This window comes from Pan paniscus, chromosome 6, assembly GCF_029289425.2.
Source record: "Pan paniscus chromosome 6, NHGRI_mPanPan1-v2.0_pri, whole genome shotgun sequence".
In the NCBI taxonomy this organism is placed as follows: Eukaryota; Metazoa; Chordata; class Mammalia; order Primates; family Hominidae; genus Pan; species Pan paniscus.
Window position 1 is genome coordinate 168,953,851 of NC_073255.2, and position 12,209 is coordinate 168,966,059.

The following is a 12,209-nucleotide window of genomic DNA, read 5'->3' on the forward strand; positions in this document are numbered from 1 at the left end:
GCAGAGATGGCAGTGCTTGTGTCATCCCCAGAGCCACCTCTAATGGGCAAGTAGCAAGTTCCTGGAGGGCTGCGTTGAGAGGGATTCCGGGACTGACTGGGCTGCCTAGGAAAGCATTGTCTCCTGACAGCACTGACTAGTAACATGCTTACTCTCCCTGGCTTGAAGTGTTGCCACCTCGGGATGGCTGCCTTGCAACCGAGAAGAGAGTGAGTCTTAAGTAGAAGGATGCATCTCTGGTGGTTGAGTTTAGATGTCACACAACTGCAGAGAGAAGGTGCCAGCCATGTGTCTGCATGCTGGAAGCTGTTGCCATCTTATAGCCAGCCTTCTCCCCCAGCCCCTCCTAGCCAGTCACATAAAGAAGCACCCAAAATCCCAAACTGCATTTTTATTATTTTTTAATAAACTTTATTCTATATTACAAATAAGTTTTTTTTTGTTCTGAACTGCAAAATAGGAATGCCTTATATTTACATACACAGGTATACAATTAATTATAACAAAGGTACAGAAGCTTGCCTTTACCAAGTTACAACTGGGCTCCAATTTAAATAGCATAGGTTTCCTTTTTAAAAACTTTTTAATTTTTTTTAAATATTTTACTAGGATACTCTTCTTTAAAAATCAAAACCAGAAGACCCTCTTCTTAGAGATCTCATCCACATACATTTGAGGCTCATTTTAACACTGTTGTCTAAAGATATGTTTTGCTTTGTTCTAACAAAGGGTCAATGTTCGAGGTGGGAGCTTTAGTTTGAAACAGAAGTGGGATGGGGCTGGAAGGGGGTGACTGGAACAGAGATAACCTGCCCTACCTCCTTCAACGGCTTCTCTATGTGACTCAAAGACCCCTGCCAGTTCCTTAAACCACCCATCCATCCTGTTTCTCCCCTTCTCTAGCATTTGAAGCTCAACTCTGGGTCATCTGGCTGGGCCAAAACCCCTGCATCATCCCCACACGTCGGCTCGCTGAGCCATCGTCTGTTGTGGTACCCTGGAGTTGCTGGTTGCTATGGTAACTCAGCAGGACCCTGCTGGAAGAGATGGGCTGGCCCCTACATGCTAAAGTGGGGAGGAGGGCAGTGGCATCCAATCCTTCCTTCCCACCTCGGGGCCTGGAGGCCTTGTTCCTGCTCAAAGCAGCCAACACACGACTAAGCAAAGACCGTATGTCTCAAGGACACCAGGCCAAGGTAGGGAGTGGTGAGGGGAGGGCTGTCCATTCTAAAACACAAAATCATTGGTTTCCGAATGGAAACAAGATTCTTTGAGGTAAGCTAGCTTTTCATTTTAAGAACAGAAGGTTTAACAAGTCAACAAGCTAACTAGAACGTCGGGGAGGGAGAGGAAAGGAGGACAGACAGATGAGCACGTGTATCCCATCTTCGTCCTGTGCCTGGATTGCGGCTGACTTCTGTGCACGAAAGTGTTCCTTAGTCCTGTTTGGTGAAGTGGTATCGGTTTCTTAAGCGTCCTTTGGGTTGCTCTTTAACTGTATCCTCTGTTTTAAATTCTACTTTTGTAAGGGAGCCCTTCCAAAATGTGCTTGAGTCAAAAGATCAAAGATACTAACAAAGGAAGTTCTAATTCCAAATAAAGAAATTGCTGGAAGATGAGCTGCATAGACCAAGTCTACTTGCTTTTGCAATCCTGGCGGAGGGAAAGCTTGGGTCTTCCCATGACCCGTCCCTCACAGAGCCTCCTTAAAGTTTGAGGAAAGCTGATAAGAGATGTGTAGGATTCGGCAGTACCAGGGGCAGCCCAGAGAGCCAAGCATAGACATCAAAGCGGGTGGGAATGGAATAAAGTGAGGCTCCCGCAACCCAGGATTTTCAGCCTACCTGAATCACCTCACTACCTCTGCCAATACAAACAGAAAGTTCTTTTTGTATATGAAGGATTTTGTTTCGTTTTATTTAACTTTGCTTTGCTTTCTGGTAGGCACCAGTCTACTCAAGGAATTTAATTGGGATCCTAATGAGTATGTATTTCTTTTACAACCAAAAAATTCTATATACTTTTAAAACTTGGATACTCCCTCTAATAAAAAAATAATTTTATGGGGGAGCAAAAATTTGTAGTAAAAAAAAAACAAACAAAAACTCTCTCTTGCATGTCTGAAACTTTTACTGCAGTGGATTACTTTCCAAATGAGAGGAGTGGTCATATAGGTTTCCTGTCATGAGCATGCCACCCTCAGCACCATGAGGAGAGGTTTGCAGAGTGTCCCAGCCTCACTCGGGAGCTGTGTCAGTGTTACCTGGGGCTGTTGTCTCAGCTCACCACTCTATAAAATAAGGCTCTTGTTTCCTACATAGAGAATGCCTGTAGGGTGAGGTGGCAGGAGGCGGTAGGAGAAGGACTCCATCTGTCAAAAGTGTGGGGAAGCACCAGGAATAGCAGCAGCCATGTGAGATGCCACCCCTAGCATTGTCCTCATCCAGGGAATGTCCTGACCCATTTTTTTTTCAGTGGGGGAGGCTCCTCCTGTCCTCTGAGCCTCTCCTCATCCCCTTGGAAGTCATAGGTTTTGCTCCCACTAACCGAGTAATTTGGACTTAACATCCATAGCAGGGCTCCCTTCTTACTTTCGAACTATTAAGATATACAAACAAAAACCAAACAACTCCAAAATCCCAAATAAATGGCCCACAGTTTTGTTTTGTTTTGTTTTTTTTTAAAGGAAGAGGCTGAGGGTTCAAGGCCTCCCAGTCACCTGTCCTGAGAGCTGGCAGGAAGAGGGGAAGAGGCCCTTGATGTAGACGAGGACCAGGAGGGATGGCTGGGGGGGATTTGGGGCATGGGGAGAAGCCAGGGCACGGAGCTGCCTGGGGTAGGTCTTCTCTGGGGGCCAGGTGAGCTCCTGGAGGTGACTCAGTCATGGAAAGACCCCTTGAAGGCCTTGAAGAGCTGGCTGGGGCTGCTCACTGGGCTCACTGTTCCTGGAAGGAGCAGGGGAAGTTCCCGGAGAGGGGCTTCTCTGGGCCTTGTGCCTGCAGAGCACCTTCTTACCTGTGTCTGTCTGTCTTTCCCTCACTGCTTGGCTGTCTGTGAGGTGGGAGGTTTGTCCTTGACTGATAACAATACTGGCCCTTCGCTCGGTTAAGTATTTGACTTCACATTACTGCATCCCCTTAGTCCTGGGAAAGAAGACAGATGGAAATTGAGCTTTTCTTTTTAGGTCACAGAGGGTGGTGCTGAGACCTGGGCCCATCACAGCATCGTTCACGGCTCTGGAAACAGTGGTAAGGATTCTTCTTGCAGTGGAGGTCATTTGGGAAGTCATTGCTTGTGGATCCTCAGATGGGGACCCATAGGGCCTTGGCCAGACGAGGGAGCTCCTACAGCCAGGAAGGCAGCTTTGGGTGGGGTAGGATGGGGCTGGGGCAGTCACAGAGGGCTGGGCTGAGAGGTCTGAGCAGCTCCTGTACTGAAGTGGATAAATCGCCCTGGGACAGAGGCTATGCATGCAGGAGAGACAGGGTGGAATGAGGAGGGACAGAGAGCATGCTCGTGGCAGGAGGAGCACAGGCAGAAGCCAGACATGCAACGGGAGACACGGTACCAGGGACCTGGTTGCATGGGGGAGGTGGAGATGCTGGGCCAGTACATCAACCTTCACTGCTGGTGGGCGCAGGTAGCTGGGCCTGAGGGGACCAGGTCAGAGACCTTTCCTGTGGGTAACTCCTGCTTCTTCCTGGGAACAGTCCTGGACAGTCTGCCTCAAACTTTGGGATTTATTTAAAATAACTTCTCTTTCACCTGTAGCTCTTCACAAGCACCCAAGCTCACTTAGCAGGCTGCGGGGGCACAAGGGGTAGGCTCTAGGGCCTGGCTTTGGGTGCAGGGATCATGCTGCCATTGGAATGTACCTTGGCCTGTGGGACGCTTGGGTTATCCACTGTCCCCAAATTTAAAACCATACTGAAAGAAGAAGGTAAGAAAATATTTTCCTGAGGAAGTAACTGGCACGATGGCCACCTTCACTTAGTGGCACTATTTGCAGCTACCAAGAAATGTCAGGGTCTCTCCTTATGGGGAAGGACAAAGAATGGGCAAAAGCTGCATCCGGGGGGACTTGTGCCCAGGAGAAATGACCAGCCTACCACTCTGTTTCTTGTCTTCCTCTACTTATTCCTTAAAATTTAGGACCCCACAAAGCCCCCTTCTTCCCTGCTACCTTAAGCCCTTCTCTCTCTCCAACATGCAAAAATTCCCACCTAAACTTTGTCAGTGATTTTGATGGCTCAGTCTGGTACCATTTTCCCTGGGAGGGTACGGGATAAGTTGGAGGGGAAGGTAAGGAAGATGGCCTTTTCTCTCCTTCTGTCTGCCCAGGACTCAACATAATGGTGACCCTACAAATTAACTTTGCCTCGAGGGAGGCCGTGAAGGGGCCTCCATCCCACAGGACAAAGTTGGCCCAATTCCTTTCTCTGGGAGCCCGCAAGCCACATGGGCAGCCCCTGGATGTTTGCTCTGCCAGTGGGGTAAGGAAGATCCCTGGGGGAGTTTGGAAAAAAGATTTGGGTGGGGGATGGGGGGGCAAGGACAGCTTTTTGACAATGTTGCTTGTCTTTGCTTTTAAATACCATATCACACGTGCACCAAGAATCCAAACGGAAGAAATGGAAAACAAACAGCAAAAGATAATTTTTATAAGCAAGATGGGCTGTGGCTCTGGATACCTGGCTCAAATTTCTCAGTCCCCAAGCAGGCCACGGGGACTGCAGCAAACAGAGCGGCAGAAACAACCCACCCACCAATTAAAGTCAAACCAGCCCCAAACCCCTCCCCCAGGAGAAATGGGGACAGCCAGAAAATTTGTCTGTCCTTGTCTCCTCTTTCTTCCTAACCTTTCTATTTCTCTGAGGTGTTTGAAGTTTTTCTTATAACAAAAACATGGAAAAAAATAAAGTCCTGTACCGCCAAAGTAACAACAACAATAATCATCCAGTAAAAAATAAAAGCTTCAGCAGAACCGTGATAAGTAAGTCTTTTTTCTTTTTTTTTTTCTGCTTGTTTGATTTTTTCTCTTAACTGTGCAAAAAAAAAAAAAAAAAAAAATCAAAACGCACTCACCCATACACACGTTCACACACGCAGCTTCCATCCAGCAAATCTGTGTTAAATACGTTTGTGTCTCTTTCCTCCCCAACCCTTTATATGTGCAAAAATATTGTAGTGACCGAGGTACTTCCTCAGACCATCTCCCACATGCACCCTTTCTGGCCTTCCAGGTCCTGTGACTGACTTCTTGGGAGGGAATAAAATGATCAAGGATAGAAAAGTCAAGCTTCTCCACTTGGTACTGCACTTGCCAAAACCTTTGGTTATTTATTTATTTTCTTCCTCTTCCAATGCATTGTTTCCCATTTTCCTCTTCCCATTAGGTTGCTCATGTCTTTTCCACCATCTGTCCTCTGCGATGTCACATGATGCCCTGTTCCGAGGTCCAGGCCTCGGCAGGTGACCACCCTGATTTCCTATGGACAAGCGCCCTCTCCTTCCACCCACCAGCTCTCAGCATAGAAAGCAAGTAAGTGTTGAAATGTCCTGAAGCTGCAGGATGAATGGATGAGCAAGGGGAAAGAGAAGGGGAACACTTCAAAAATCCTCCTACAAAGGACAAGAAATCCTTTTGAGCTTTCCGCCTACACCTGGGGCAGACACACACACACATACATGCACATGTGCTCACACACATGTGCACATATTCATATCCAAAGGGGCAAGTGTTCTTAAAAGTACCGGATGCTCCATGGACTTTGCTGGAAATGGTGTGGTTTCTTCCCCAAGGGGGTCTCATTCTGAGTGGGTGACAAGGAACGATGTCTGATGGGGGATTGGGGAGTGAAGGCAAGACTGTGAATCCTTCTCCTCAACCTCACCTAAGATGTTTCTCCTTGTCTCCCATAGTGGTGAACAACTCCAGAGCAGAGGTGCCAACAGAGACTCCTGCTTAGGGTGGGAGACCGGACCAGACAGCACCTAAGGTCTCCTTAGGATGAAAGGTTCCTAGAACCCTCCATTAGACCATCTCTCACCATAGCCTCTGCTTACCTAGTATCCACTTCTAGGCGCACATTTGCCTGCCTGGCTAAAATCGTGCATCTGTAGATGTGAGAACAGATGGGGAGATGGATGCCAAGGCCAAGGTCATTTGTATGTCCCTCTTCTTAATTCCAGCCAGGCCCATCAGCTCGACTCTTTGTCCCTCCCAGATCTGACAAGCTGGAGGCTGAGGTTGGCTGGCATTTTGGGCTGTCTCCGTGAGGCTTTGCTTAAGTCTGTTTCTTTCAAGGATGACTGCTGAAGAGATGAGGAAGGAGAATGATGAAAGAGACAGCTGAGATGTTGATGAAATCATTCCCAAAGAGGTCTGGACAGCCCAGTGACAAAGTCATCTGCATAGCAATGGCACCGGATTCTGCAGAGGGAACAGGGACTAGGCTGTTGGCCCCAGCCGTCTATGGAGTTCTCAGGAAGGATGGTGGGGATGGAGCCATGGAGATGGCTGGAGGTAGAATCTCCTAGATGCACTCTGCATTTCACGTTGACCCTTGATGAAGGGTGACAAAGGAGGGTGGAGATAGATGCTTTCTCTTGACAGCACTCAGGGCTCTGGTAATGGACTAGACCTATGACTATGATTGTGACTCATTTGAATTTGGGGGTAAATGGAAAACAAATTCTGCTTCCAGGGTAGATGCAACTCTCTTTCCTTTTCTCCCCCTCTGTGTTACATTTCTGCTGCTAGGATTCAGATGAAAAGGTCAGGAGCATCTCCATGGTGGAATGTAATTGCTATTCTTTCTCCTGCCTGGCTTTCTACTGGCGGGGGAGCAGGCAGGGCAGGCAGGTCCCTCTGGAGACCTGGAAAAGGACAGGAAGCCTCCGGACACCAGCCCAGTTGGGGAGAAGGAGCCTCAAGGAGCACCTCCCAGCTGCTCACACATGCCCTGCTCCAGCCACATGCAGGAGGTGTAGCCTTTCTTCTCACAGCTGCAAAGTGATCAGACCACTGGCTGAACCACTGGAGGTGGAACTGTGGGAAGGGAGAGCCAGGTGATGTCTTCCCAGTAAAGATAATACTGAACTCCTTCCTTGCCTCTTCCCTAGGCCAAGGCTCAGACCAAAGCAGGGGCTGCCAAAGTGGAAGGTGAAGTAGCAGCACAGAAACGTCTCCTGTCCCTGGCTCCTCATTCGTTATTTGCACCCTGCTGCTGACATGCACGGGGTCAGGAGCACCTGGGAGATAGAGGCCCCTCTGACGTCTTCTGGTCAGTTCCCTTGCCATGGGCCTGGCCATTCTTGGACTAACTGAGGGTCAGTGGCTTGGTCCAATCGTGTTGGCAGAGCAACTGGAAGAGAAGAGATCCAGGAAGGAGGGAGAAACGGAAAGAGGCAGAGAGAAAGAGAAACAGCGCTGCTCAGGGGATGCTGCTGATGCCAGTCGGAACTTGCACTTGGTAAAGATGATAATCTAGACTGAGGCACGGCTTGGTGTGTCCCCCTCCAGGGCGGCCCTGGAAGGACGGTTCTCAGCTGTCTAAGCTCATGAGGGTTATGACTTGTTCTAGTTTGTAGGCCAGTTTCTGCTTCCCACACTGGTCGTCGTGGTCCAGAGGTCCAAGGATCTGTGGAAGGGCCAAGAACAGGGAGATTACTCGTTTGTGTGTACAGGTCTGTGTTCTCAGGAGGCACAAAGATGGTGTGGATGTGGTCAGAAGTCCAGGAAGCCACAGGCATGTGCAGGGGCACACAGGACACTGCAGGGTAGGAGGAGACCTGGGGAGCATGGGCAGGAAGTTGTGGCAGGCATAGCATGTGAGCATCGGCATGGCAGTGAGCACAGGATGCCAGCACACACAGTCATGTCTGAATGACTGTGTGCATTCTACTGGCTACAAAAGATGGTAGACAGAGGGCAGAAGCTCTGCTGAAGACGCCTGGGCCGAGATGCTGCAGTTACCTGCAGGTTAGACAGCAGCTAGTTCCATATCCGATGGAAATACGTAGTGCTCAGCATGGAGCCGGAATGTGATTTCATGGATGTTAAGACATCCCACCCTTCCTCCCGCAGAAATAAAAATCCTCTCCATCAGCTCCTAGAGGCCCCAAATTCTACATTTAGAAAGTCATTTGTTTTCACTTTGCCTGTTAAAAAACAAATGTCCCTAGAAGAGTAAGACTACAAGCTTTCCTGGTCATTAACACCTAATGGATAATGTCTATCAAAGCCTTTTCTGAAGGCAGGCAGTTAGCAGAGGACAATGACAGCCAGCAATTATGGCCCATGATGAAAAATATGCTAGAATTTTACTCAGACTCAGGAGATGAGGGATGGAGTAAAGGCTCTGCCAGTTTCTAGATTGGTGATCTGAGGCCAAACAGGTAACCTGTCTGAACACTCAACGTCCTCAACTGTTAATGTAGGAATGACTAATCCACCTCCAGGGGAGAGGATGTCAGATAACATCTGTGAGCACCGTCAACACAAGGCCTGCCCCCCAAGAGGCACTAGACAATTGGGTGGAACCTACTGATGTTGCAGTTTGAGGGGCAGGGAAAAGAAAGGAGGGCAAGGAGATGAGAAGGAGGCTCAAGGGAGGCGCCCAGGGCTTTGGATTTCATGACCCAGTTAATGTTTCTTTAATTGTGGAAGCAGGATAGAGCTGGCCAAGAACTGTCATTTGTACACACCATCATTTCATAGATGGGTTATTTAAACACCAAGGTAGACAGGTGTACTTGTAGACTAACAGAGAATCCTTTCTGAGATGAGACGGCTGGAATATTACACTGGTGCACACTATAGCATCCTTATTACCTTGCATTGCTGCAGGCAGGGGAAAACTCTGCCCCAGACCAGTACTAACCTGCAGACTGGCATCAGGGTCCCTCCCCTAAGGGACCCAGCACTGGCTTTCCCATGATGTAAGGGCCATAGAATTAGGCTGTTCATGGCCTGCAGGACTCCAGGCCTTGGGCCTGCTGGGTCTGCTTCTTTAACTGGGGGTTCCTGGACTCTCCTTAAGTGATGAGGATGGGAGGAAATAGAGAACTCGGGGCACAAGCTTCAGCTTCTCTTACTACCGTCCACTCAGAGAAGGTGGCTATGCTGCTGCTCAGATGCAGGGAATTTGGATTCCAAGGATGGCCAGACCCATGGCAAGAGAGCTGACTAGAAGCCCAGGAAGACACAGGCCTCCTCCTACCCAGCAGTGTCGTGTGTGCCCCTGCACATGCCTGTGTCTTCCTGAGCTTCCTGGGCTGACCAGAAGATGTCTGAGGGGCCTCTCTCTCCCAGCTGCTCCTGACCCCATGCATAGGCAAGAAAACTCCCAAAGCACCATGGCACTGGCCAGAAAGAAGGCCTTGTCTATAGTGGCAATGACCCCAGGTGGGATTTTCCAGTGAGGGAACAAAACAGAAAACACATTCTATTTGTTCTGTTCTGTTCTGTTCTGTTCTGTTCTGTTCTGTTCTGTTCTGTTCTGTTCTGTTCTGTTCTGTTCTGTTCTGTTCTGTTCTGTTCTGTTCTGTTCTGTTCTGTTCTGTTCTGTTCTGTTCTGTTCTGTTCTGTTCTGTTCTGTTCTGTTCTGTTCTGTTCTGTTCTGTTCTGTTCTGTTCTGTTCTGTTCTGTTCTGTTCTGTTCTGTTCTGTTCTGTTCTGTTCTGTTCTATTCTATTCTATTCTATTCTATTCTATTCTATTCTATTCTATTCTATTCTATTCTATTCTATTCTATTCTATTCTATTCTATTCTATTCTATTCTATTCTATTCCTACTCTACTCTACTCTATTCTATTCTACTCCGTTCCATTCCATTCCATTCTATTCTATTCCATTCTGTTTTGACTCACTTCTGTTTCATTTCTACTCTATTCTGTTTCTATTCTATTCTACAACATACCATATCATACCATACAATGCCATACCACATAGCCTGCCCATAGGAGTGAGGAGATGCCTGTTTAAAGAGAGTTAGATCAGAGAAAGATGTGGAAAACATAAAAAAGAAGAAATACTGGAGAGAAAATAAGAATTAGACAATATAAAAGAAACAGGTACTTATTTACATATCTAAGAAGCACAGGGATGAATGCAGAATTTATGGGATGGAGGGTTTCTAGCATCCCAGCCTTTGGAACACAGCCCCAGGTCCTCAGTGGTGGTTCCCCCAGCAGAGGTGGAGGTGTCTGTGGCGATGATCTCTTACATGGAGGCATGCAGGGTTGTCTTCATTCTCTGCCCCCTTCCATCCCAATGGGCCTGGAGCAGGGCAAAGCTTACCTCCTCGCTGTATTTGCCCACATAGGAAAAGATCTCTGAGAGTGCACTCATGGTGTTGAACTCATTCATGTGCATCCGGGACTGCTCAGCCAGGTATGCGTTCATGTCTTGGTCGCTGATGGCTGGCATCTTCCCTATGTCTGAGTAATACCTGTGGAGGGATGGAAATAGGGAGAAGCTGGAGTCGTGCATATGGAGTAGAGGAGAGATGGATGCTCCCAGCACCGTGTCTGGGGCCATGAGCTCAGCTTGCACTGCAGGTAGTGGGTACTTGTGCTGTGGCCACCTGGGGACCACTGTGGTCTCTCTCTCATCTGGGTTGCTGGGTCCAAACCAGGAAGAGACCTCTGCAGCTCTGGATGCAGGAGGCATAGAGGGAAGGGATTTGGGGAGTGGCCAAGACAGGAGAGGAACCGAGAGCCAGAGGGGCCCAACTCGGGCATCCTCTTTGCTCTCAGCTACCACACAGAGAGGTCTAGACTGTCTTGAGTTTCTCTAACGCCCCTCCCACAGACGCAAGGGATCTCCTCCAGCAGGGCCCGAAGGCTCTTCCGAGCGGTTGCTCTTCTCTGATGTCCTCCACTCTCTGGGGGCTAAATGGGAGGAGGCAGGGCTGAGGCTGCTCAGGGAGAGACTGGCAGAAGGCAATCAGTCACTGTCACTTGCAGCTGTGCACTGCTGTCAACTGGTTAATTAGATGCCAGCATTTACATTTTTAATTTCTGCAATTTGACATTTTATGCACCAAACCTCAACTCCCCCACCAGAGGGGGGTTGCGCAGTTTCTTAATGAGGAACTGAAAGGCCCAGTGTCCCCAAAGACAGCCACTTCTCACCCTCTCCTATGTACTTTTGGGCTTGTGGACTGCATAAAAGAGAAGAGGTAACTGCAATGACAGGAGGGCATCATAAACCTCAAGGTCTTGTGGTGGCCCAGCTCAGCCTAGCCCAATCCAGCCCATGCCAAATCCCTGTGGCTGCCATGCTGGAGAAAGTAAACCTGAAACCTAGGATCAGAGGGGATGGGGGAGGACAGTCTGCAGGGCAGGGACTAGGGTGCATGAAGCAAGGCACCTAGGCACCAAGTTTAAGAAAAGGCACTCACTCTTGGGGTTGTGCAAGTATTGGTGACAATGACAGACCCTGGGAGTTCTCAGAACTCGAATCTTGGTCTGAGGCTCCGGGACAGTCGCCTCCCTCTGCACCCCAGCCCTGTGTCTTTCCCAGCCCTATCCTTCACTTCTCCAACCAGGACCCCATCAGTCTTGTGCTGTTTCCCTGACCTCTAACTGTTCCCATCAGTGCCTAGGAGGTGGGTGAAGACTGGCAGAGATGGTTTTCCTGTGCCATCCCAGTCATCAGCTCAAGGGCCTGCAATGGAATGACAGTTCAATTTGTACCAGAGCATCCCTGGGCTAGTGAGGGCTGGGATGGCTTCCCTGCTCTGAGCCACAGTGGTACTGGGATTGCAGATCTATTGTTCTGCCTGGAAAATGGGGAGGCAGAGGGAGGGAGATGACAGCTGTGCTCCCTGGCAAGGGAAGGGGCTGGTCAGAGGGGACTCCCCTGGCCACATACCAGACACTTTGTCGACTGTTTTGCTGAACTGGTAGCATTTTGGCTGGGCAGGAGCCTGAGACAGGCAACAAGGCCAAGGGCGTAATAACATGGCCTTTCTCAGAGCAGCCTGGGTGTTCAGACAGGCCGCCCTGCCCCCGTCTCATTTGTATTTCCATCCTTCACATCTTCTTCCATTCCCCGCCCCTCCTCCACCTTCAGAACCCTCAGGGCCCAGTACCCCTTCCCGTTTCATTTTGCTTTCTTTGCTCCATCCCCAGAAGAGCCTGTTCTCTTCAAGGCCTATGACCCGCCCCAAAACACATCCTCAGGTACCTCAGGACACAGG

The 12,209-nt window shown here is 49.1% G+C and overlaps 1 protein-coding gene across 2 annotated transcripts in view; it reads right to left on the bottom strand.

The window, feature by feature from the left end:
• Positions 1 to 384: 384 nt before the first annotated feature.
• Positions 385 to 12,209, bottom strand: part of PLXNA4 (plexin A4) — a 452,604-nt gene continuing 440,779 nt past the window's right edge. For both annotated transcript variants that reach the window (XM_003813461.5, XM_034965007.3), the window contains exons 31-32: positions 10,304 to 10,454; positions 385 to 7,643 (exon numbers count right to left, since the gene is read on the bottom strand). In XM_003813461.5, the coding sequence (XP_003813509.2) occupies positions 7,548 to 7,643; positions 10,304 to 10,454 (247 nt within the window). In that variant the 3' untranslated portion in view covers positions 385 to 7,547. The remainder of the gene's footprint in view (positions 7,644 to 10,303; positions 10,455 to 12,209) is intronic.